Source organism: Barbus barbus (assembly GCF_936440315.1).
Source record: "Barbus barbus genome assembly, chromosome: 43".
Taxonomy (NCBI): domain Eukaryota; kingdom Metazoa; phylum Chordata; class Actinopteri; order Cypriniformes; family Cyprinidae; genus Barbus; species Barbus barbus.
This window is the reverse complement of record NC_136721.1, coordinates 23,209,272-23,233,007: the sequence shown is the minus strand read 5'-3', so window position 1 is coordinate 23,233,007 and position 23,736 is coordinate 23,209,272. Positions and strand designations below refer to the sequence as shown.

The window sequence follows — 23,736 nt, the reverse complement described above, 5'->3', positions numbered from 1 at the left end:
GTTTGTGTTAGTCACGTGATCCGGGTGAAGATGGCGGACTCGGAGATGTGTGTCAGGTAAAATGGAAGAATGCGAAACTTACAAAGGTTGTTTATAAAGAGCTAGTAGTTGGATATTGTTTAGTTATTTTATACCTGCTATTTAGCCATAACACGTGTGGTTGATATGTCTTAAACGTGCTGTTTATTTGACATGTAACGGCCGCACGAGTCGGTCGCGTGTGACAGACCCGCGCGACTTCAATTCAAATACAAAATCAAAACAACCGTCAACTTCTTAAACATTATACGAAATAAATATATTAACCTTGATTAATTGTGCAAATGTTCCTCTTGTTTCGACTTCTCTTTGTGAGAGCGAATTATAGGAGTTTGAATTGATTGTTTGTTTATGTATCTTATTACACATCTATACAAGGTGCTTATTAATAAAGGATAAATATGGTGTGTGTATATATATATATATATATATATATATATATATATATATATATATATATATAAGCAGTTTATGAAATGTATAAAAATATGTAATTGAGCTGTCCCTGTGTTTTTTTGTTGTTGAAAATGAATGGCTTAATTCAAGAATACGATTTGATGTAAAATAAATTAAATTAAATAAAAGTTACACTGGCTTTATATCAGTTCTGGAGTATAATAATGGCATATTTAAATACTTTTATTTAGGAGCAGCCGAGAGTTATGGACTATCTTGCTGGGCAGATCTGCACTTCGAGAACCGGTTAGTACTCAGACCAGTCATTTCTGATGTATTTAATAACAACAGAAGTACACTGATTTAATTGGACAGTTGTGTATATACAAAAATGGTTAATTTGAGAGAATTCTGTAAAGGAAGCCTATTTATAAAGCTGTTTTATTCTTAAACTGTACTGATTTGATGAGGTATCCTTTTACAGTGCAGCTCCTGTCTCCATCACTTGTGACCTGTGATTTTCTCTTGTCATCCTGCAGGCCCAAATCGAGGCTGAATTGGATCGGGACTGTGAGAGACTGCTGCAGGGTCTGTCCTTCTACAAACCACCCAGGTAACACAACATTAAAAATGTACAAACATGTAAGATGTAAAAATAAATAACCTCATCACAAAGAAGAGTTTGGCTTTATCAAGCTAGGGAGATATTAATTTAATGATATTGATAGTCATTTGGCAGACGCTTTTATCCAAAGCCACTTACAAATGGGGAATACAAGAAGCGATTCATCTTGAAGAGGCAATCAGACAGAGGAAGTGCTCGTAACACCAAGTCTCAGTCATTGTTCAAATAAGTACAAGCTAGTAAGGGAAGGAGGGAAAGATTAAGGTTTAGGATGAAGTCAAGTAGATATACATACTCCGTGGTATACCTGTTGAACACATCCAGTTTTGTTTAGAATACATATAATGTGCATGAAAACAAATATGCTAATTTTAGGTTTACATACAGACTTTTCAGAATATAGAATCTGATTAATTTCTTTCGAATTGATGATAATTAGTGAGGGTATTATCGATAAATAAAACCATAATTTTTAAAATATTTTGGCTACTTGCCAAGGCAGCATTTCTCATTTAGTTTAAGATGAAGTACTAAATTAAACTGATTAATTCAAAATGAACAAAAACTATAATAGTATATTCAATGGTAAAATAACGCTAAAGTTAGTGTATGTAAACATACCTCATGAAATTAATAATTTTGCTGTTGTTGAACATGTTGTAAATGATGAAATGTTATGTGCAGCATATCAGCTGCAGACAAGCTGAAAGCAGATAAAGACATACCACAAGCTCTCAAAGACTTCGGACTCAGGATCAGCAAACTTCTGGTGAGAGTCTGGGCACATTGGATGTATTTTAAAACTTAGTGAACTGCCTACTTTGACCACAACTTAAAGTGCAGCAATTTATTTTGTTTATCATATGCATGTTTTTACCCAAAATGCTTTCTAGGATGATGTCTCTCTTGGTTTTGAAAACATTGCACTCTCTCTTATTTGATTTATACATACTGGCTAAGTAAGAGTAACTGGATTGAGACATCAGGAGTGGACAAATATTTGTGTGTGTGTTTCATGTCAGGGTTTGGATGAACAGCAAAGCGTTCGGATTCTTCAGTGTTACCTTCAGGAGGACTACAGGGGCACACGAAACACACTCAAGGTGAGCTCGGCATCATGTGGTACACGCATGTACAGCTGAAGCGTGCACGAACATGACGAGAGCCAGGTTGTGTAAATAAATAAATAATCCTCCTCTTGTTCCCATCAGGCTGTGCTGCAGGATGAGAGACAGAGTCAAGCTCTGCTGCTGAAGGTTTGAAACTAAACATTGCTTCAACACTAAAAATGACTCTAAAATATATTATAAGGTGACCCATGTTGAAATTGTGTTGTACAGATAGCAGATTACTACTATGAAGAAAGACTCTGCGTTCTACGCTGTGTTCTCCACCTCCTCACGTACTTCCAGGATGAGAGACATCCATACACGGTAAATAAGAAATCAGCTATTCTATTAGACAGTCAGAAACCAAATGAATTTTATACATCCGTTTTCTTTTTAGGCAGAGTACTCCAACTGTGTTAGTAAACTGGAGAAAGATCTGGTGTCCAACTACAGGCAGCAGTTTGAGTCGCTGTCCAAATCAGAAGCTCCAACATGGGAGACGCATGGAAACCTGATGGTGAGAAGATATGATTGTGTTTAAAGCAGCATCACCTGTAGAGTTTGACTTAGGATCTGTTCATCTCTGTGTAGACGGAGAGGCAGGTGTCCCACTGGTTTGTGCAGTGTCTGAAGGAACAGGCCCTGCTGCTGGAGATCTTGTTCCTGTATTATGCGTACTTCGAGATGCCTCCCAATGACCTTTCCACCTTCACACGGCTGTTTAAGGAGCAGGGCTTTGGACAGCGGCAGACCAATCGACATCTCGTGGACAAGAGCATGGACGTGCTGGTTGAACGCATCGGGTCAGAACATGCAGTCACCTGATCCTTTTCTTCTCATACAACCACAAACAATGTTTTAAAATACCTGAATTGTCATCCTCTCAACAGCTATTTCAGTTCTTTGATTCTTGTGGAGGGGATGGATGTCGACTTCCTGCATAAATGTGCTCTTGAAGACAGAACAGAACAGCATCAGTTTTATGACCAACAGGATATTTGCAAGGTATTGAACATACGCTATCATACAGATGTTGAAGAACTCTCTTATTCTCACCAAGGCAGCATTCATTTGATCAGAAATACATTAATATTGTGAAATATTGTTGCAATTTAAAATAAGTGTTTTCTATTCAAATATAATTTAAAATGTAATTTATTTCTTTGATCAGTGTCACATGATCCTTCAGAAATCATTCTAATAGGCTGATTTGTTGCTCCAGAAATATTTTTTCTCATTATCAGTGTTGAGAACAATTGTGATGCTTCATATTTTTGTGGAAACTGTGATCCTTTTTTTTTTAGGATTCTTTGATGAATAGAAAGTTCAAAAGAACAGCTTTTATTTGAAATATAAATCTTTTATGATGTTACAAATGACTTTTGATCAATCTTAATGCATCCTTGCTGAATACATTTTTCAAAAAATCCTGTTGACCCCAAACTTTAGAATGAAATTGCATATTTAGAAATTAACTTTTTTTTTTTTTTAAATGGATGAGCAATTTTGTTTCACTTAAAATTTAGAGGATTTGCTTTTTTTGTTTATCAACTGTTGTGTGTGTGCAGGAAGTGGATCAGATGCTGTTGACATTTGGTGACATCTCTCACCACGGGCCGGTTCTCTTGGCCTGGGTTCTGCTGCGACACACACTGCGTCCAGAGGAAGTGAGCTCTGTGATCAGACGTCTAGGACACACGACACTGCAGCTTGGAGTCTTTCAGTACCTCACCAACATGCTGCAGGCACTCGGCAGCACTGGAAATAACGTAAATTGCTTAGATTAAACAAAAAAAACTTTCTCCAATGGTGACGTGGATCTTTACGCATACTGTCACATGTCTCTGTCTCATTTTAGTGTACAGCAAGCACTGCGCGGATGTGTATATATGGTCTCCTGTCTTTTGTCATCACCTCTTTTGAAGAAGACACACTCGGCAGCCAACAGGTACAAAAATACATAAAACCAACAGACAGAGATCAAAACTTAATGTCGTTTTACTGGTATTCATTAATAATAAATTACGCATTCATCTTGGATAAGTCTGTTAATTATTCTGTCTGTAGCATCTGATCAATGCAGCATGTGAAGTTCTTGCTGCTCCGAGTCTGGCTGAGCTTTTCTGGGAGTCGGTGAGCAAAACAATTGATGTACATTAAAGCTGCAGTCCATAACTTTTTTGGTTCAAAATGATCCGAAATCAATATTTGAGCAAGTACATAACCAGCCAGTGTTCAAAACTATTGCCTTACTTTAGCCCGATTCACAACGGTTAGCTTATAATAATGTTTTCTAATTTGAGTGGTACTGGTAGGTTTTTCGTGGGAAATTCACTGCGTCATTACGTCACGTCTGTAAACATAAAGAAGGTGTCCTGGCTAGTAGGCTATCGCATGTGAGGATCCTGCAGGTGCAGGTGACAGATCATTTATAGCCTTTTCTCACAGCAGCTAGAATAATTAAATTTATTATTTTGATGGTCGATTGTGATCCAGAAAGGATTGTGTTTATGAAACACATGTGAATGAAATTAAATTATATTCCAGTTTTAAATGTGCTTATGATTACAGATAGCCTGGGATTACAAAAGAGTTGTATTTTAAAGAAAACCAGTTCAAGGGAGCATAGTTTGCTTGTTGGGTTAAAAGAATTCCTTTAAATGAAATTCGAATGGCATGACAGTTAGATTAGACGGTACAGAAATTGAAATCTGCATGCTAATACACACTATAGCCTACTCGCAATGCTGATATTGTTAACATTTAATAATTTGAGAATAAATTATAACAATAATAATAATTTGCATGGTTAGATGTGATATGAGCTAACTGATTGTTAAATTTAATTACCATTCGCGATTTATTGTAATGCTTTTTTCCTCAGTTGGTCAGAACAAACGTGGCAGATTTGTTACTTGTTCAGATGGCAATATATGGTGAAAATTCTTATGTGGGTCTTATATTTCAAGACGTAGGCTAGAATCTTTGATTCCGAAGTACAGTATCCACACCAGTGCGGTGACTGACAGCCAAACATTAAATTCATCCGCGCTGGAGCCGTGCCGGAGCACAACCCCACGCACAGAAAATAATTCCGCACAGAGCAGCAATTCCAGGTTTTCAAACAGAAATGGAGACAAGGAAGGCAAAACGTATGGACTGCAGCTTTAAGTAAAACCACCATTTGTAGATTCTCTGTTTTTTCTCTGAAATGTTTGTGATTTGACCTCTGGTTGTGCCCTACAGAAGCCAAACATGGGTCTCGGTGTGATTCTGGACAGTGCAGTGGGTGTGTTTCCACATAGGACTGGACCTTTACTACAGCTGCTCACTGCACTGCTGTCTGACAAATCGACTGCTAAGAAGGTAAAACTAAAAAGTTTGAAAAGGCCCTCTTAACATTTTCTAATATATATATATATGTAGATGCACACTTATGCACAATATCATGTGCATTTCATGGTCTGTCTCTCAGGTGTACACCTTTTTAGATAAGATGTCGTTCTACACTGAGGCCTATAAGCACAAACCCAATGATGTGATCTCCAGAGAGGACGGCACTCTGTGGAGGAGACAGACTCCTAAACTCCTCTACCCTCTGGGTCAGTGCTGAAAACATATGTTCCTGTGTCTTGACGTCTTTTTGCCTGATTGCATCTGAAACATGTCTTTGTGACATTTTCTCTCATGTTATCTGTATGTTCAGGGGTGGGTCAGACCAACCTGCGGATGCCTCAGGGATGTTTTGGACAGGTGTGTGAAGGAAAGCAGCTGTCTTTGGGTGAACAGGGTTTCCTGGTGCGCTGGGACTATAGCTATAGCTCATGGACTCTCTTCACCTGTGAGATTGAGATGCTGCTGCACGTTGTTTCTACTGCAGGTGCGAACACTCAAAACTTAAGTGTATTAAGGGCCCTATTAATCAAAAAGCATGTCTAATTAATTGAAAGCATGAAATTTATACAAATGTAACAATTTATTTATAATGAAATTTTTAGGGCCTTATGAAAAGTTTTATTTTTTCCCCTAAATTCCTTTTTTTGTAATGTCTCTGTATTACAATTTAATGATTAAATTACATTTTAGTAATCAAAAAGCATGTCTAATTATTTGAAATAATGAAACGTACATTTTTAGGTTTGAATTTTAATTTAATTTATTTAAGTTTTTAATTATTAAATTAAATGGTTTAATTATCAGAAAGAATGTTAATTAATTCATTAAATTCATGAAACTTCAACATTTAATAACTTAATAAAATGAATACAATAATTGGGCTTTAAGAAATGTTTTTTTTTTTTTTTTTTTTAAGAAATTCTGTGTTCTGTTTTAATTTTTCTGGACATTTGATTTAATAATATAAAACAGTAACAATTTAATTAATCTTTTAAAATGTAATCAAATGAAAATGTAACAATTGCTTTTATTTGTTTAGCAAACAAAGTGCTGCACAACAGATGTTTATTATCAATAGTCCGTATCAGGATTTGAAGTGTACAGCCCTACTTTGTATTTATCCAGGATTTTCCTTTACATATACTGTAAATTTTTATGACTGGATACATAGTGGAAATCATAGATCCCTATGGATTTAAACATTTTTACATTTTGTTAAAATGCTGCTGCCTTTTTACCTGCTATTGACATCTGTCTCGGGCGAATAGATGTGTTGGCACACTGTGAGCGAGTGAAGCCCATCTTGGATCTGGTTCATAAGATCATCAGCACAGATTGGACGGTGTCTGACTGTCTGCTGCCGCTCACATCACGGATCTACATGCTGCTACAGAGGTGAAGTGCACATGTAAACATGAAGACCAAACAGTGAACAATACATTATCAACGAAACTGACGGTGTGTGATTCATGTTCTAGGTTGACCTCCGTTATTAACCCTCCGGTAGATGTGATCACTTCCTGCGTCAACTGCCTTATCGCTCTGGCTGCTCGGCAGCCTGGGAAGGTAAATGTTCACAGTTATATTAAGTCAGGGTTATATGAAGTGATGATCTAGGACTAAGCAGCCTTTGCTCCTGATACAGGTTTGGTCCAGTCTGCATCACACCGGCTTTCTTCCATTCGCCTCCACCCCTCTGACTAACATGGCACAGACCATCAGGTGATACACACACACACACACACACACACACACACACACACACATGCAGAACTAGTGAACAAGAAGCATATTCATCTGTTAAAGTCAGAGAAACCTGAAAAATGACGTGTTTGGTGTGGGTGTATGTGTGTGTTTCAGTGCAGAGGGCATGAAGGCTGGTAACTATGGCAACCTGCTGGTATTGATCGAACAGCCCAGAGGAGAGTACAGTGTGACCATTGCCTTTTTAAGACTAGTGACCACACTCGTCAAGGTAATGCATTTATCAGCTGTTATGACCAATCATCTCAAAATGACCAAGTTTTTAGCTAACCACGTATCACTACAATACAGACTACATTGTAAGGCTGCATGATTAATTGAAATTAAACCAAATTCACAATGTTGCTTGTGTGATTATCAAATTGCTTGCAAAGGCTGTAATCAAGTAAATATATGACTGCGTGTTTCAGAGTGAAGCGTGGCACTGTTTTACACACGAGCAGCTTGTGATCAGCTGTTTTCAGTCTCAGTTTTATGTTTTAGTGTCTCAGTTTAATGTTTAAAAAAAGGAATAAAGACCGCAATAAGTATTATCATTGTAAATAATTTAATATGTACTCTAAATAGTAATAATAATAATTATTATTTAATAATACATCTCATAAATAATTTAAATATACAATAGAAAAAAGTAATCGTAATAATGTCATCTACATTTATTATATCAGTCTTTTTTTTTCTTCTGTATTTTTTATTTTATAACAAAATGTTACAACTGTAATATATATATATATATATATATATATATATATATATATATATATATATATATATATATATATATATATATATATATATATATATATTATTTATTTATTTTTTTATTATTATTTTTAATTGCAATTAGATTTTTTCCCCAACCAAGTCATGCAGCCTTACTACATTGGTGGATATTAAGTCATTTTAATGTGTGTGTGTGTTTTTCAGGGTCAGTTGGGCAGTACTCAGAGCAAAGGACTCATCCCATGTGTGCTACTGGTTCTGAAAGAAATGCTGCCTACATATCATAAGTGGCGCTACAACACCTATGGAGTGCGAGAGAGGATCGGTGAGCTACTTGCACAACATTATGTCTGAAATTCTCAGTTTCTCTTAAATTTACTGGTATTTGCTTAACCCTTTCTCTACTCACTGTTCTCTGTCAGGTTGTTTGATTCTAGAGCTGGTTCATGCTATTCTAAATCTAAGTCAGGAGGGGGAGTCAGAGGGCAGGTAAGAGGATGCAGATGATATTTCATTTTCATTTATTTCATGTGGTCTACATTTGGTTCTCACATTCTTGATGTGTGACCTCTGCAGCTCCCCAAGTCTGCAGTCATTGTGTATCTACAGTCTGGCCAACACTGAGGCAGGACAGGCAGTGGTCAACATCATGGGTGTGGGAGTGGACACTATCAACATGGTGCTCGCAGCACAGCCCAGCAGGTACGCAATTGAGCTTTTAATATGGATTCAGGCTCGTCCTTTTTACATGAGTCAGTGGGTTTGAGTTTGTCTGTCTGTCTGCAGTGGTGGGTCTGAGGGACCTGGTCAGGTTCTGATCCAGACTGTGAAGTTGGCGTTCTCAGTCACCAACAATGTGATCCGACTCAAACCACAGTCTGATACGGCCTCACCTCTGGAGCAAGCGCTGACACAGCACGGTTAGTACACAGACTTCAGTGCATGGTAGATGTGAAATATTAGACTGTTCTGTCAGGGATTGCTTATAATAATAAATACTTAAACTTTCCCATAGATTTGTCTGTTCCTGACATCTAGTGATCATGCAAGTTTTTTTTTTTTTTTGCAGGTGGTCATGGCAACAACCTGATCGCTGTGTTGGCGAAGTATATTTACCACAAGCACGACCCAGCACTGCCACGACTTGCTATACAGCTGCTGAAGAGACTTGCCACGGTAATGCTTTTGACACGTTGTTGTGGTCTTCATGTGAAAAACAGCTTCATAAAGGGACTAAATAATGTAGTTTTACATGTAAAATGCCTGAACTTTGGGGTTTGAGTGAGTGTTGTTATTGTTAACTAAAACTGTAAAAAATGTTAACATTTTCGTTAACTGGAATAAATTTGAACTAAAAATATTAGATGAATAAAAAAAATTATAACCCAAAATCAAAACTAATAATAGAATATTAAGACATACATACAGTAAAGTAACGCTGGTTTAACTTTTTAGTTGAGGAAAACCTCAAATCTGGTTTGACTATTGATTTTCATACTCCCACTGTTCAATATAATCACTGCTAAAAAAATAATAATAATAAAGAATCGTTACTAAAGCTGAAAAATATTAAAAATATTTCACATAACAAATTTACTAAACTTAGATCTAAATTAAGCTAAATTAAAAACTGAAAGTATAAAAATAAGAGCTAATTAAAATCTGAATAAATACTATAATGTGTAAAAATAATACTAAAATAACACTAGTTTGAATAAATTTATATTAGAGAGAATCCAATAATGGGTTTAACCATTGGTTTTATTTAATACTCACACTGTATAATCAATAAATTCATTACTAAAAAAAAATATTACTAGTAATCATTACTAAAACAAAAAAACTAAATCTGAAATAAAATTAAAAGACAAATAGAAATAGTGTCAAAAGCTCAACAAAGATACTAAAACAAAATTTACACGTTAAAACTGAAAATATAAAAATAAAAAGCTATTTCAAAATATTAATAAATATTCTAATGTATATAAATAACCTTTTTGTCATTCACTGTTCAATATAAACAGTATCTGTCATTAAATATCTTGGTTGATGTATAGTAATTAAATTTTTATGGTAATTAGTTTAGTTATTTTAATTTAATAACAGTAGAAGTCCCACCATGATATAAGAAATGTGTATTGTGTGTGCTATGTTCAGGTGGCTCCCATGTCCGTGTACGCTTGTCTGGGCAGTGATGCTGCTGCGATCAGAGATGCATTTCTGACGCGACTACAGAGCAGAACTGAAGACATGCGTATTAAAGTTACCATACTGGAGTTCCTCACTGTGGCTGTGGAAACACAGCCTGGACTCATTGAGCTCTTCCTCAACCTGGAGACCAAAGACGGCAGCGACGGGGCAAAGGTCAGAGGTTACGCAAATGCTCATAGAGTTAGTGTGCGATGGTGAATGATTCAGAGCAGTGTGTGATTGTCTGGTTTGTCTCTCTCTGTGTGTAGGAGTTTTCTCTGGGAGAGTGGAGCTGTTTGTCAGTGGTGTTGGAGTTGTTGGACTCTAAGCAGCAGGGGAAGTACTGGTGTCCTCCACTCCTGCACAGGGCGGCACTGGCCTTCCTCCACGCGCTCTGGCAGGACAGACGGGACAGTGCGCTCTCGGTGCTCAGGACCAAGTGAGTCTCTCACACATGACGCAGTTGGGCAGTGCTTCTCAAGCTTTTTTGCTCAAAGGTCCCTGTTGTCCAACACAGTATTCAGAGGCTTCCTGATGGGCAATTTCCAGTAATTCTGTCATAGTTATGATGAAGCTGCTGTTTTAAAACATTTTTATAAAAGCTAATATTAATATATTAAAGGGTTACTCCACCCCAAAATTAAAATTTTGTGATTAATCACTTACCCCCATGTTGTTCCAAATCCGTAAAAGCTTCGTTCGTCTTCGGAGCACAATTTAATATATTTTGGATGAAAACCGGGAGGCTTCTGACTGTCCAATTGACTGCCAAACAATTAATACTGTCGAGGCCCAGAAAAGTATTAAAAAACATTGTCAGAGTAGTCCATATGCCATCAGTGGTTCGACCATAACTTTATGAAGCTACGAGAATACTTTTTGTATGCAAAGAAGAAAAAAAAAGACTTTATTTAACAATTCGTCTCCTCCCTTGTGTACAAAAAGTATTCTCGTAGCTTAAGGTTACGGTTGGCCCACTGATGTATGTCCACTTACGTTACATAATTTGGTTGGTTGTAATTAAGAATTAAACCAACCATCTGATCTTTTATCGTTACAGAGAAAAATTCTGGGAGAACCTAACAACTCCTTTATTTGGAAACTTACCTCCCCCATCTGAGTCCACAGAGGTATGTGTGTGTTTGTGTGCATAAATAGTAATAACTTGAAGACACAAATGTTCCCAAAGTATTTTATTTCTTGTTTGATTGTTTCTTTGTGTTTCTTTTTATGTAGCCGTGTGTTCTGGAGTCTTGTGCCTTTGTGATGAAGATAATCGCCCTTGAGATCTACTATGTTGTCAGGTATGATCTACACAAGTGTGTAAGAGGCCATACTCACAGGATATGCTGTTCCATTCAAAAACAGCTTATACTCCTAACAGCTGCTTCAAAATTGATCAAATAATTAGTAAAAGAAGTTTTTTACAAACAGTTGTCTGTCTGACTGTCTGTGTGTGTCTTTCAGTGGTGTGTTGGATCCGTCTCTGAAAGTGGCTCTGGAGAGTTTCAGCAGTAAGCGCCGCTATGAGTTCTGGTCGGATTACGTGCGTGATCTGGTGTGTGTGGCGTGTGACAGTGAAGAGGAGGGACTGCGCTCTCTGTCCGAGTCTCAGATGCTCATCTCCGCCTGGAGGACGCTCTTAATACTCTCCACCAGTCATGTGAGCAGCTGCACTCAACTTCACACATCTCACGGTTATACTACTGGTGTTTATCATAACCTGTCTCGTGTGTTTGTAGTCTGAGGTGATGCATCTGAAAGATGACACTGTCAGGCAGAAGCTTTTCATGGATGTGTTGGAAGGGACCAAAGCAGCGGTAAGTTACCTTATGCATATGTGACCCTGGACCACAAAACCAGTCTTAAGTCGCTGGGGTATATTTGTAGCAATAGCCAAAAATACATTATATGGGTCAAAATTATTGATTTTTCTTTTATGCCAAAAATCATTAGGATAGTAAAGATCATGTTCCATGAAGATATTTTGTAAATTTCCTACTGTAAATAAATCACATGCATACATCAATGGAAAGCTTATTTATTCAGCTTTGAGATGATGTATAGATCTTGTGGTCCAGGGTCACATATGAGCACCCATGACTATATATCTACATATTGCCTTTAATGTTCTTAAATTGAGCTTTAATAATTACAGTTATCTTAAGTCCTGATCTTACTGTGTAAAGAAAATGTATGACTTTTTTTGTATTGCTTTGTTACAAACACACTTATGATACATTGGTACAAAAACCTCAAATTTCCATCTTTCTCTCTTTCTCAGCTGCTGATGTCTCAGTCTGTTTTCTGTCTGCGTCTGGGATCCATGATGGTCACGCTGTTCCTCATCCTCCTCAAACAGTGGAAAAGGTGTGTGTTTTTGTAAATGACTGGCTCAGCTTCACGTGTGAAATGAATAGAAAAGTCAAGGTTGTTATAGTAAACTGAAACCATAAAAAAATAACGTTTTTGTTAAATGTTAACTGTAAATGAAATATTTAAATAAAAAAGTATTTATAACTTCATTTATGACGTCTAGTTTCCAAAGCAACAAAACAGTAACTAATAAAAATGACAAAAACACAAAAAATTTATAAAATTGAACTCAAATTAAAATAAAAAGGGGAAAATACAAAAAGTTTTAATATCATGCTATTTTACACACACAAATATTTTTCTTTTTTGTTTTGATTTTAAAGTTTTAGTTGTGTTTTTGTTCTTGTCGTCTTTAGTTTTGTTTTAATATAATTTTAAACATTAAAAAATGTTTACGGAAGATAAGCTACAAAAACAATGAACTAAAAAGTCATGATGAACTGGGAAGGGTGTTTTGAATGTTAGTACTGTCTATATAATATATCAAACTCTTCAAAAGAGTGTGTTAACTAATATTGCTGATGTGGTTTGTGTCAGTGTGTTGGTGTCTGCTCCAGCTCTACTGCCGCCCCTGTCTCTGATGATGGAAAGCGTTCTACATGCTGAACAACAGCTCACGGACCGAACCAAAGCCAAACTCCTGTCAGCTCTCATTTTAGCGCTGCAGATACAAGGACTCAACGGTCAGTCTGCATGTTTGTTTGGGAAAACACGTTCCACCAACTCTGTGGATATTGTTTGTTTTGTTTTAACAATTGTTGAACATTTACTGGTTCAGGAGGAGAGATTACCCAGCTTCCCCAGCTGCTGTTGTGTGTGTGTGAGATGGTTCAGGACGAGGCCCTGGCGTTGATTGACAGCACACGTCACACTTTACAGAGAGGTGACGTTCAGGAGGACAGCATGGAGACAGATAGCCCACACATCCAGAAAGACCAGCAAGACTCAGTGAGTGTGTGTTTGTATGTATATTGTACACTGAATGTATATATGCTATCCCATGATGTACTGCACTTGACCTGATATTAACAATTTAAACTCCCAAAAGCCAAGAATTGAGATTTGTCTATTGACATACAAACTCAGAATTAAGAGAAAAAAAGTCAGAATTTGGTTATGTAAACTCAGAATTCAGAGGCAAGACAGAATTGTGAGATATCAGAATTGAGATGAGTTGCAATTACCTTTTTTTTACATTCCATGGTGGAAAAAATTATAATTGCAAGATATAAAATGTCAGAATTCCATGAAATAAACTCAGAATTCCAAAATGTAAACTTAGAATGGGGGGGGGGGGGGGGGGTTAAGTTTTTTGCTACGTGTACAATGTTAAGCTAACTGAGACTTGTTATAGCACTTGAATATCATTGCTCTTTTGTTGATTTTGATTGCTTCCATTGTCCTCATTTGTAAGTCGCTTTGGATAAAAGTGTCTGCTAAATGACTAAATGTAAATGTAGAATTCCAAGATGTGAAGAAAAAGAGTCTGAGTTTATATCAATATTTTTTGCCACATAGAAGAAAAAAAACAAAAAAAAGGTATTTGTCTCAATTCTTTTTTTTTCATTTTATTTTTGGGGGGGGCAAACTGAAAATTTATATCTCAGAATTGCAAGGAACAAAAATAAATTTTGAGAAGGTTTTTTTTTTATGGTGGGAACGAGCTTTCATAACATGTTACTGTTTAAAGTCTTGAGTATATAATGCATGCTATTCACATTTAATAGGCAGTATATTGTTCAGTATATACAGTATGCAGTTATTCCATTTAGATCATAACCAGTATATCTCTCTGTCTCAGGTGTGTGTGTTAGCTCTTCATCTCTCTAAAGAGTTGTGTCGGGCTGATGAGGATGGTGAGCAGTGGCTGCAGGTGGTCAGGAAGCTGCCGGTTCTGCCGTCGGTTCTGAGTGCTCTAGAACTCAGTCTGCGCTCCAAACAGAACCTTTACTTCACTGAGGCAGCGCTTCATCTGCTGCTCACTCTCGCAAGAACACCGCAGGTACACAACAGCAGCTTTAGAAGCTTTTATCCAAAGCAATTTACAAAAGAGGAACAAAAGCCAACAGTATTCACCAGGATATAGAAATCTTGGATATGTAAGGTAGCATAATTATAAAAGTGTGATTTCTAGACATGGAAAAGTCATGTGAATTGATCAAAACTCTATGGGTATACACAGTGGCGGCTCCAGGAGTGCTAAGGGGGGGCTTAACAGTTCAGAGGGGCTTGCTAAAAAACGAATTAAATTGAGAGAAAGTAATGAACGCCTAAACTTTAGCGATCAGTTTTTTTTTTATATATACAGCAGCTTTGAAAAAGGCATATTTTACTTTTTTCTGTGGTAATAAACTTCTCATATGCCACTGTTATTAGTAATAATGCCAACTGCCAAATATGGCACTTACAAAGTAAGTAAGTATAATTTATGAACGAATATAGAAAAGAGGGAAAGTTGGGATTTTTTTTCTTTTTCAATTCAATAAAAACATATATGTATATTTTTTTTTTTACAATTCATAAAACTGTTTCCACACGGGCACACATTGCGGGTGATAACCTCCCTGCGCTGATTTGCATGATATCATGTGTCGATGATAGCCAGAGATAAGCATTAAAAATTGGCAATATTAAGAGGATTTAGCATTTCCAATTAATGTATGCCTGTTACATTATTATTATTATTAGGCCTATTATTATTATCAGATTACTTTTATTATTAAATTACATGAAATTATTGCCCCTCAATAATTTCATAGTGCATCACCACATGATGCTGTGAGGATAATAAAATAGGCTATTAGCTTACTCCTCATTGAAATGCTTTTAAAAAGATTTTTTAAAACGGGTTTCTTAATTTATACAAGGAATTATAGGCCTATAATTAAAATTATTAACTGCAGTCATCAATGAAAATTCAGAGTAGCTTTACTTCAGGCACTGATTTTCAAAAACAACCTTTTTAACGCGAAATACGTTTCTTCTCATGTTTTTCACTATATGAGCCGCAAAAGAAATATTAAGGGAATAATTTAAGACAGTTATATACCGTTATCAGCATATGTTAGAGTAGATTGGTCTCGTTGTCTCAGAGAGAATATGCGCCGTTAATATGCAGCGTAAGCCAACAGTTTTGTTTTTTATTATTTTCACTATCTCTGTAGTGAATTGATTATGGAAGCCTGTTTTCGCCACTGAATAAAAAAAATTAAAAAAAGGTTATTGCGACTTTTTATCTCACAATTCTGTGCCCGGGGCTAAGCAAGTTTCTGATGGGGCTATAGCCCTGTCAAGCCCCGCCCTAGCACCGCCACTGGGTATATATTTTATGAATATAATTTTTTATTTTTTTTCAATTTTCAAGTAGTAACTGAACTGTGAGGGGAAAAGATATTTAAAAAAAAAATCTTATCCTAAAAGCCCTAGTTCACCTAAAAATGGAAATTGTCATCATTTACTCTTCTTCATATATTTCTAAACCCATAAGACTTGTTAAAACACAAATTAAAATATTTTTATGAAACCTGAGAGGTTTCTGTACCTTCATTGAAATTCCAGGTAGCCAAAACTTAGCAGACCATAAAGGCCTCGCAAAACAAATCCATATGAAAAGAGTCAAAAAGGTTATGAACCGCCGATTTTAATGCAGTGTATGTGAAACTTGAAGGGTTAAGGCTGTGATGTGGGTGACATGTTAAAATCATAAACAACATTAAATATGTATTTCACACCAAAAATGAAGAAGTACCACAAACTAGGACGTTACAGAACATCAAGTGATGACTCAAAAATGAAGTAAACTGGCTAAAATGAATGTTTGTCATGTTCCTGTAGGGGGCAGCAGCAGTGGCAGGTGCTGGAGTGATTCAGAGCATCTGTCTTCCTCTGCTCAGTGTGTATGAGGGTCCAGCTAACGGAGCCACGCAGGTACTGCCTTACAATTACAACATCCTAATTTGACTTTCTTTTTTTTTTTTTTTTTCATGAGGAGGTTTAGACTCTGTATGATGGTTAAGGCTGGATGGTATACAGATTCATCTACTGGGCAGGCGAACATCAATGTTGCGTAATGTTTGTCACACTGTACAACAATAATTACTGTTTTTACATTATTGTAAGGGATAGGTTTAGGGTTGGGGTAGGTGTAGACATCAATAAAACACAATCTAATAGGTAGAAAATGATATTTATTGTTAGCTTCCGGTTTTAGCTGTATCCCCTCTAGCCACAACCCCGTATGACCACAGCTGTTATCCCTTTCTCTCTCTGTCAGGCGTTTGTGCGCAAGTCTCAGGACGCCCCCAGCTGGCCGGGTGTGTACAGACTGAGCCTGTCTCTGATGGAAAGTCTGCTGAAAACTCTCCGTTACAACTTCATTAATGAAGCGCTCGACTTTGTTGGCGTGCACCAGGAGCGCATCCTGCAGGTGTGTTGTTATGCCTATGTTGATTATATTTATAGAAATTTATTTATTTTCTTTCGTTTCCTAAATTTCCATTGTAATTCAACCAGTTGAACTTTATTTTTTATTTTTCTGTATATTTAATTTTTATAAATTTTTTTACTTATCCTCAATAGAGATTTTCATTTTTAATATAGTAACGATCCTCTCTGGTTGCAGTGGATTTTATGAGCATAATTTAAAAGCATTACAAGAAGTGCTACAATTTAAATACTTTTAAAATACTTAATTATAATGAAATTGTCATTGGAAAAAAAATGGTAAAGGTCCTATAGTTAGGCTTCATTATATATGTAAAATATATATTCTTTTGATTTTGAGGTGATATAACCTACATTTGTTGTTGCTGTTGTTTTTTGTTTTCTTGACATTCACTCAAAATATATCCTTCCATTCCATCTTTCACATTTTCTTTGAGTAAGTTTTTGTTGACATTGTTCCGAGTTTTTTCCGTTCTGTTCTGTTGTGAGCGTATGACTGGTCACTGAGGATGTTGTGTGTTGTAGTGTCTGAACGCGGTGAGGACGGTTCAGTCTCTGGCGTGTTTGGATGAGGCCGATCACACGGTGGGCTTCCTGCTCCAGCTCTCCAACTTCTGCAAAGAGTGGCACTTCCACCTGCCGCAGCTGCTCAGAGACGTACAGGTACACTCCAGCACTTCTGCTTCTTTCCTCAACAATTATTTCAGAAGTTAATCATTTAAGATAAGTATTTGTACTGTAACTTGTAGTGTTAGTGAATATATAAAATGCTCTGAACTGTGAACAATTGAATTCATTTGAATATTGACTTAAAATTAGGGCTGTCAGTCGATTCAAATATTGAATCTAATTAATTGCATGGTGTCAATTAATTAATCTAATTAATCGCAAATTACATTTCGCTGTGACAATACTCCCAAAAGATTATTTAATGCTATTTTTGTGTTAAATGAGACATTACAAATAGTAGCTTTAGAAATAAATATTTTATTTGATTCAACATCAAATTTATTACACATAAACGTTTAGGCTACAACGGCCCAACATAAACTTTGGAACACAAGATAATTTGAGAAACATCTCAGTTTTTAATTTTTTTATTCATTCATGCAATGGAAGAATAAGAAACTAAAACTGCCAGCAGGTGGCGGTAAATGTCTTGAGTCTTTCATTCATTTAAACGGCTGATTCATTCAGGAATTCACTAAACGGCTCCCTATGAATGGGCCTTTGAATCATTGATTTACCCAATTCGTTCAAAACGCAGATTTATTCAGAAACCACTTCTGCTGTGGCTTTATAGGTAATATTTTTGTTGGCAAAACTGAGCAAATACAGTTCAAAATATAACACATTAACTTATTTACTGAACTGTTGTATAAAATCACATTTGCACTTATATATAAGCACTTATACACATTTGCACTTGTATATTCGGGACAAAAACAGCACTCGTGTGATATTGCTTATCATGTGATATAAATATGAAACCAAAACTCATACAGGGGATTTTGCACCAATATCTTAAATTTTAGGGCATAACTGCGCTTATGGAGTTGTTGCCCTGCGTCATATTTGTCAACATTAGGGCTGTCAAATTGGCTGAAAAACTAAATTCGAATTTTGTACTAAAATATGATCAATATTCTATATTTAAAAGGCATAATTTCTGTTAAGGGGAAAGGCTTTTGGCTTCTCTCCTGAGGCCACAACAGGGCGCATCAAGCTAAATATTACTAATGCACGTTTCTTCAAAGCAATAAAATAACAAGTCTATCTTTGAAAAAGTGCATAATGTTTAAAATGAATGTTTATAAAACATATATAATTACATTGCTTAAACTTAATGTATGTATTTATAGTTTAATACTAAGGACTGAAAACCAAACACAAAGAACCCTTTTTATATTTAAAAACCGCCATAGTCTCGAAACATGTCTTTTAAAAGTTGAACTTACATTCATTTTCATGGCTTTCTAAACATGTGGCTCTCTTGTGTGAGACGCGAGTGCAACGGTGATAGATGTCCCTCTAGAAAATGCGATAAATATGAGTTCTCGCCATGAAAGAGCAGACTGGCAGATAAACGAGCTACTTTTTTCTCTCCAATATGGTATGAAATTAAATGTGGAGGATGTTAACAGTGACAAGATGATTGACAGGCCAGTTTACAGTGACAGGGTGCGTGTTACAGGTGCTTTTTCTTCACCACAAGAGTACATACTTTAAGGGCATAGTAGAAGTAGGCACATTGGGACGCAGCATCGCATTGGTTTCAGTTTTGATGTAAACATCTCTGCATTGATGTTCTCTTTTTCCGCTATATTTTGAATGAGCAGCGCTGCATCCAGTGGGTTCAACTAGATAGGCTAAAAAAAGCATTAAAATGCAATGACACCTACATCGTCATCACATCTTGTGTGCCGCTGATAAGGCAGCCTGACGCACATCTAAAATTCAAATGTGGATTTTTATTTTAAATTTGACACATTCAAATTTTTTTTTTTGACAGCCCTAGTCAACAGTCAGCTGTATGAAATGTAAGATGACGTACAGGTCTTGGGGTGGGGACAGTTAACAAACTGCGTTAAAATATTTTAATCACGTTATTTCTTCATAACTAATTAAGTAAACATGTTGAACTGACAGCCCTTCTTAAAATATTTACTTGAAGTCTCCCCTGAGATTTTGTCTAAAGCACTGGTCTCAAACTCAATTCCTGGAGGACCACCGCTCTGCACAGTTTAGCTCCAACCCTAATCAAACGCACCTGATCCAGCTAATCAAGCTCTTCAGGATCACTACAAACTTCCAAGCAGGTGTGATTTAGAGCTAAACTCTGTGGAGCTGCGGCCCTCCAGGGATTGAGTTTGAGACCACTGATCTAACGGGTTCAGCTGCCAAAAAGTTGATGTTTGTGTGTTTCAGGTAAATCTGTGCTATCTGTGTCAGACGTGTACATATCTCCTGCACAGCAAGAAAATGCTGCATCATTACCTGCAGGTATGAGACGTGACGCTCTGACGCATCGTTAGTTTTTCAGTGCTGTAGGTGGTTGGTTTATTATGCGAATCTGTTTGCTCAGGCCAAGAATGGGGAGGGGCTTCCACCAGGGCCACACCCCCAGCGTACTGTACAGCCCGCCTCCAAAGAGCAGGTGGAGGGTGAGAGAGAGGAGGCGGAGTCTAAAGCGCTGCAGGCGGTTCAGTGCAGTCTGTTAAAGATCCTCAGCAAAACCCTGGCCACGTTACAACACTTCACACCAGACTGCTGTCAGATACTGCTGGACCAGGTACACATCCACACTATATAAAAACTCACCATTCACGGCTGGAGCGTTCAATCACGTTTCTCTCTGTGTTTTAGTCTATGGACCTTGCGGAGTACAGGATGCTGTTTGTGTTGAGTTTCACCACTCCTGCTTTTGACTCTGATGTGGCTCCGTCGTTCGGGACTCTCATGGCCACCATTAATGTGGCGCTGAGCATGCTGGGAGAGGTAGTGCAGCGCTTTCTGCTCTTCTTGTGTAATGAATGTTGGTTGTTTCTGTGCTGATTGTGTTGTTGTGTTTGTAGATTGAGAAGAGGAAGGAGCCGCTCGTGGTCTCTGAGGACACTCAAGCGCTGAAGTGAGCAGAAACGCTCCTGTGATGTTTACAGTGCGGTGTGGGTTTGATCTCGATGTCATCTCATGCTCTTTCTCTGTGATTTCAGGTCTTTGCTGATGTTCTCGATGGAGAACTGCTTCTACGTGTTGATCTCTCAGGCTGTTCGTTGTCTGAAGGATCCTTCAGTTTTGCCCAGAGACAAGCAGAGACTCAAACAGGAGCTCAGCTCAGAGCTGGTGAGTCCTTCATTGGGCTTAAGATATATTCAATTATTACTTTCATATTAATTATTTTCATTAACTTTATTGCCAATCATGAAATTATTTGACCTCAAAATCAGTTTCTATTTTTACTTATCTGTTTAATTATCTACATATTTTTAAGTTTTGTGACTTATTTTCATTACTGTAGACCTAAATCATCCTGTCTGCAGTGAGGGGGGGGGGGGGGGGGGGGGGGGGGTTTCCACAGATTCCTTTTATTTTATTTTATTTATTGACTGATTTTTGTTTAATTATCTATTTTTTTTTTATATATATATATATAATTACTGTAAGACTATAATCATCCTGTCTGGACAGTGTTTGTTTCAACAGATTCCAGATTTATTATATTTTTATTTATTTACAGATTATTTATTTAAATATCTACATTTTTAGAATGACTTCAGGACTATAATCATCCTCTCTGGACAGTTTTTTTCCTACGCAAATTACTACTTTTTGACTAATTTGTTTATCTGTTTGTTTATTTTTTTCATGTTTTGGGAGTTATTTTTATTACTACAAAACCATAATTATCCAATCTGGACACAGTATTTTTTTCCTGGTTATAAGCAGTAGGCCAATAAATGCCATCATGATGTATACATAGATTTTTATATCTTTTGATTTTGGGGGGAAATATGACCTTTAACCAGTTTTTGACCTATTTGCGTGAGATTCACCCAAATATTTTCATGTTTTCTTTCAGAGTACATTGTTGTCGTCATTATTCCGTTTTTTCCGGCGTGGTTCCCCTTCCTCCCCAGCCAGCGGGCTGCTTCCCTCACCGCAAACCAAACCACCTACACCAGGATCCAAGGCCACGCCGGAGGGCCAGGAGCCCTTCATCCAGCTGGTCCAAGCCTTCGTCCGGCACATCCAGCGCTAGACGCACACATTTCGCTCTGATCAGAGCTCCGTATTAAACGCTGATTCAGAGATCTGAATCGCAGTCAAAGGGAAACTCCAGCACAATGAATCCGTTTCAGTGATTCTGGCTTCGGTGCCAAAGCTCATCGTGGGACCTGGACCACACACAGGGCCTTTTCTATTTAAAAGCGGTTACCTTTTTTTTTTTTCTTTCATAAAAATACAGACGGTCCTATAGCAGCTGATAAAAACTGTCAAAATTCATTTAAATGTTTTTGTAGTTACATGTATATAATTAAAACATGTTACAGATGTTTGTTATGATTGTATGCCATATCTGTTTTGTATGAAACCTTTCTATGTCCCAGCCATATATTTGACTTATAACCATAATAAACTGAAAGGAAGTAAAGCTGAACACAGTCCGACTTTTTGAATGGACAATAACACTTGTGCTGGAAAATAATGAAATGTTATAAATATTTAATTTTTAGAATTGGAATTTTCATTTTTTGTGACAGTTACATTTTTATATTAATTGTTGGAAAACATTTAATGCATAAAACCTTATTTTGTGTTTATTTTTGTTAACTTTAATCTACATTAACGTCTACAAATACATTTTAATGTTTTGAAATTAGAGATGCACCGATTAATTCCGACTTCTGATTTTTTTTGGAAGTGTGACCTTTTATACGATTGATGTTTTACATATTTTAAACATACAAATAACTTGAAAAAAATGCAATGATACTTTTAAATCAGCGAAATAAAAAAAAAAGTCAATATTTTTGTATAAAATCAGTCTCACATTACAGTCGTGTTGATATTAATATGCGGGGAAACATCACGGCCATTTAATGTTGCTTATCTTTTATACTGAAGTATGCATTTATAAATTTCTGAGTTACTTTGTCTCTCTCATACACAGTCATTGTATACAAATCTAATTATGTTTAAAAATTGTCATTCGTCTCAATCATTTGTTGCATGTTTCGTTCATGCATGACAACATTTAGCTGTTTTGGTTAAAAGTGTAATTTATTATACAGTAATAAGTGCTGTGTGATATTATGGATGTCATTGTAGAAATGCATCATTCACATTCAGCCTTGATTTGTTTATTCCATTAAAATGTCCAATAAAAATGGATTCATAGACAAATGTCATAGGCTTACTAATAAAAAACGTAAATTGCATGTAAATGAAAAATTGAGTGAACGTCGTCGTGCAAAGAAACCTTACTAAAATAAGATTTTTAAAGTTTTGCCAGTATAAATATATACTAAAATCTGACTAAAGTCTTGAGTCTTGCTGTAAAGGTTGAGTAGTTGTATAAAATCTAATGCTGATTAGTTCAGTATAATTCAAACCGGTTTACCATGAAAGCAAAGATACTTTTTTGAGGGTTTATACATTTACTTTAAACAGTCTGCTACATTAAACCATGAGCTCATTTTATGTACACGTACCACTCATTTACATCAAAATATTAGATCTTAAGCAAGATAGTACAGCATCACAAGAAACCAGAAGTGAACACGAGACTGTCTAAAACCAGTATAAAACTAAAAGTATTTACAGGAGAAAATCTCTTCTGCTATTAAAAAAAACATTCCCTTTTACACGGTTAAATGCTCACTGTATATGTGCAAATACTTCTGAACGGCATCAGCGTACCTCAAAAGCAGAGTAATAAATTAAGAATGCAAATGAAAAGAGAAAACCATGTTAGGAATCAACAGTCCTGACCTGGGGTCAGTGTGACGTTTCAATCAGCTGCAGTGGGAGGAGTTTTCACTGCAGGCTGAACCTCTGCCTGAACGCTGCTGAAGACAGGCCATGCCCCCCGACTGCTGATTGGTCACTGGCCATTCGTTGGGACGTCCTGCAGAAACACAATCAGGTAAAACTATCAGAGATGTGTCGAGAGCC

The 23,736-nt window shown here is 36.6% G+C and overlaps 2 protein-coding genes across 9 annotated transcripts in view; one reads left to right on the top strand and one right to left on the bottom strand.

Moving 5' to 3' along the window:
• Window positions 1-22,769, top strand: nup188 (nucleoporin 188). Its single transcript, XM_079405655.1, has 44 exons — window positions 1-56; window positions 687-741; window positions 975-1,048; window positions 1,745-1,829; window positions 2,083-2,163; window positions 2,272-2,316; window positions 2,401-2,493; window positions 2,567-2,686; window positions 2,761-2,972; window positions 3,060-3,174; window positions 3,738-3,938; window positions 4,028-4,117; window positions 4,237-4,302; window positions 5,416-5,535; window positions 5,645-5,771; window positions 5,876-6,049; window positions 6,834-6,960; window positions 7,044-7,131; window positions 7,211-7,287; window positions 7,426-7,540; window positions 8,257-8,377; window positions 8,475-8,541; window positions 8,629-8,754; window positions 8,839-8,972; window positions 9,122-9,228; window positions 10,210-10,416; window positions 10,512-10,681; window positions 11,303-11,372; window positions 11,479-11,546; window positions 11,710-11,905; window positions 11,985-12,062; window positions 12,527-12,612; window positions 13,156-13,301; window positions 13,397-13,566; window positions 14,420-14,620; window positions 16,453-16,545; window positions 16,892-17,044; window positions 17,587-17,724; window positions 19,990-20,064; window positions 20,147-20,353; window positions 20,428-20,559; window positions 20,637-20,689; window positions 20,775-20,904; window positions 21,641-22,769. Exons 1-44 carry the CDS (start codon window positions 31-33, stop codon window positions 21,818-21,820), a joined length of 5,199 nt encoding a protein of 1,732 aa, XP_079261781.1. The 5' UTR covers window positions 1-30; the 3' UTR covers window positions 21,821-22,769.
• LOC306862721 (myomegalin-like) overlaps window positions 6,855-23,736 on the bottom strand; it is a 58,714-nt gene continuing 41,832 nt past the window's right edge. For 4 of the 8 annotated variants that reach the window (XM_079405646.1, XM_079405650.1, XM_079405648.1 and 1 more), the window contains one exon: window positions 22,307-23,689. In XM_079405646.1, the coding sequence (XP_079261772.1) occupies window positions 23,577-23,689 (113 nt within the window). In that variant the 3' untranslated portion in view covers window positions 22,307-23,576. Of the gene's footprint in view, window positions 6,953-22,306; window positions 23,690-23,736 lie in introns of those variants that run through there. The other 4 variants (XM_079405651.1, XM_079405652.1, XM_079405653.1 and 1 more) reach the window with 2 other exon arrangements.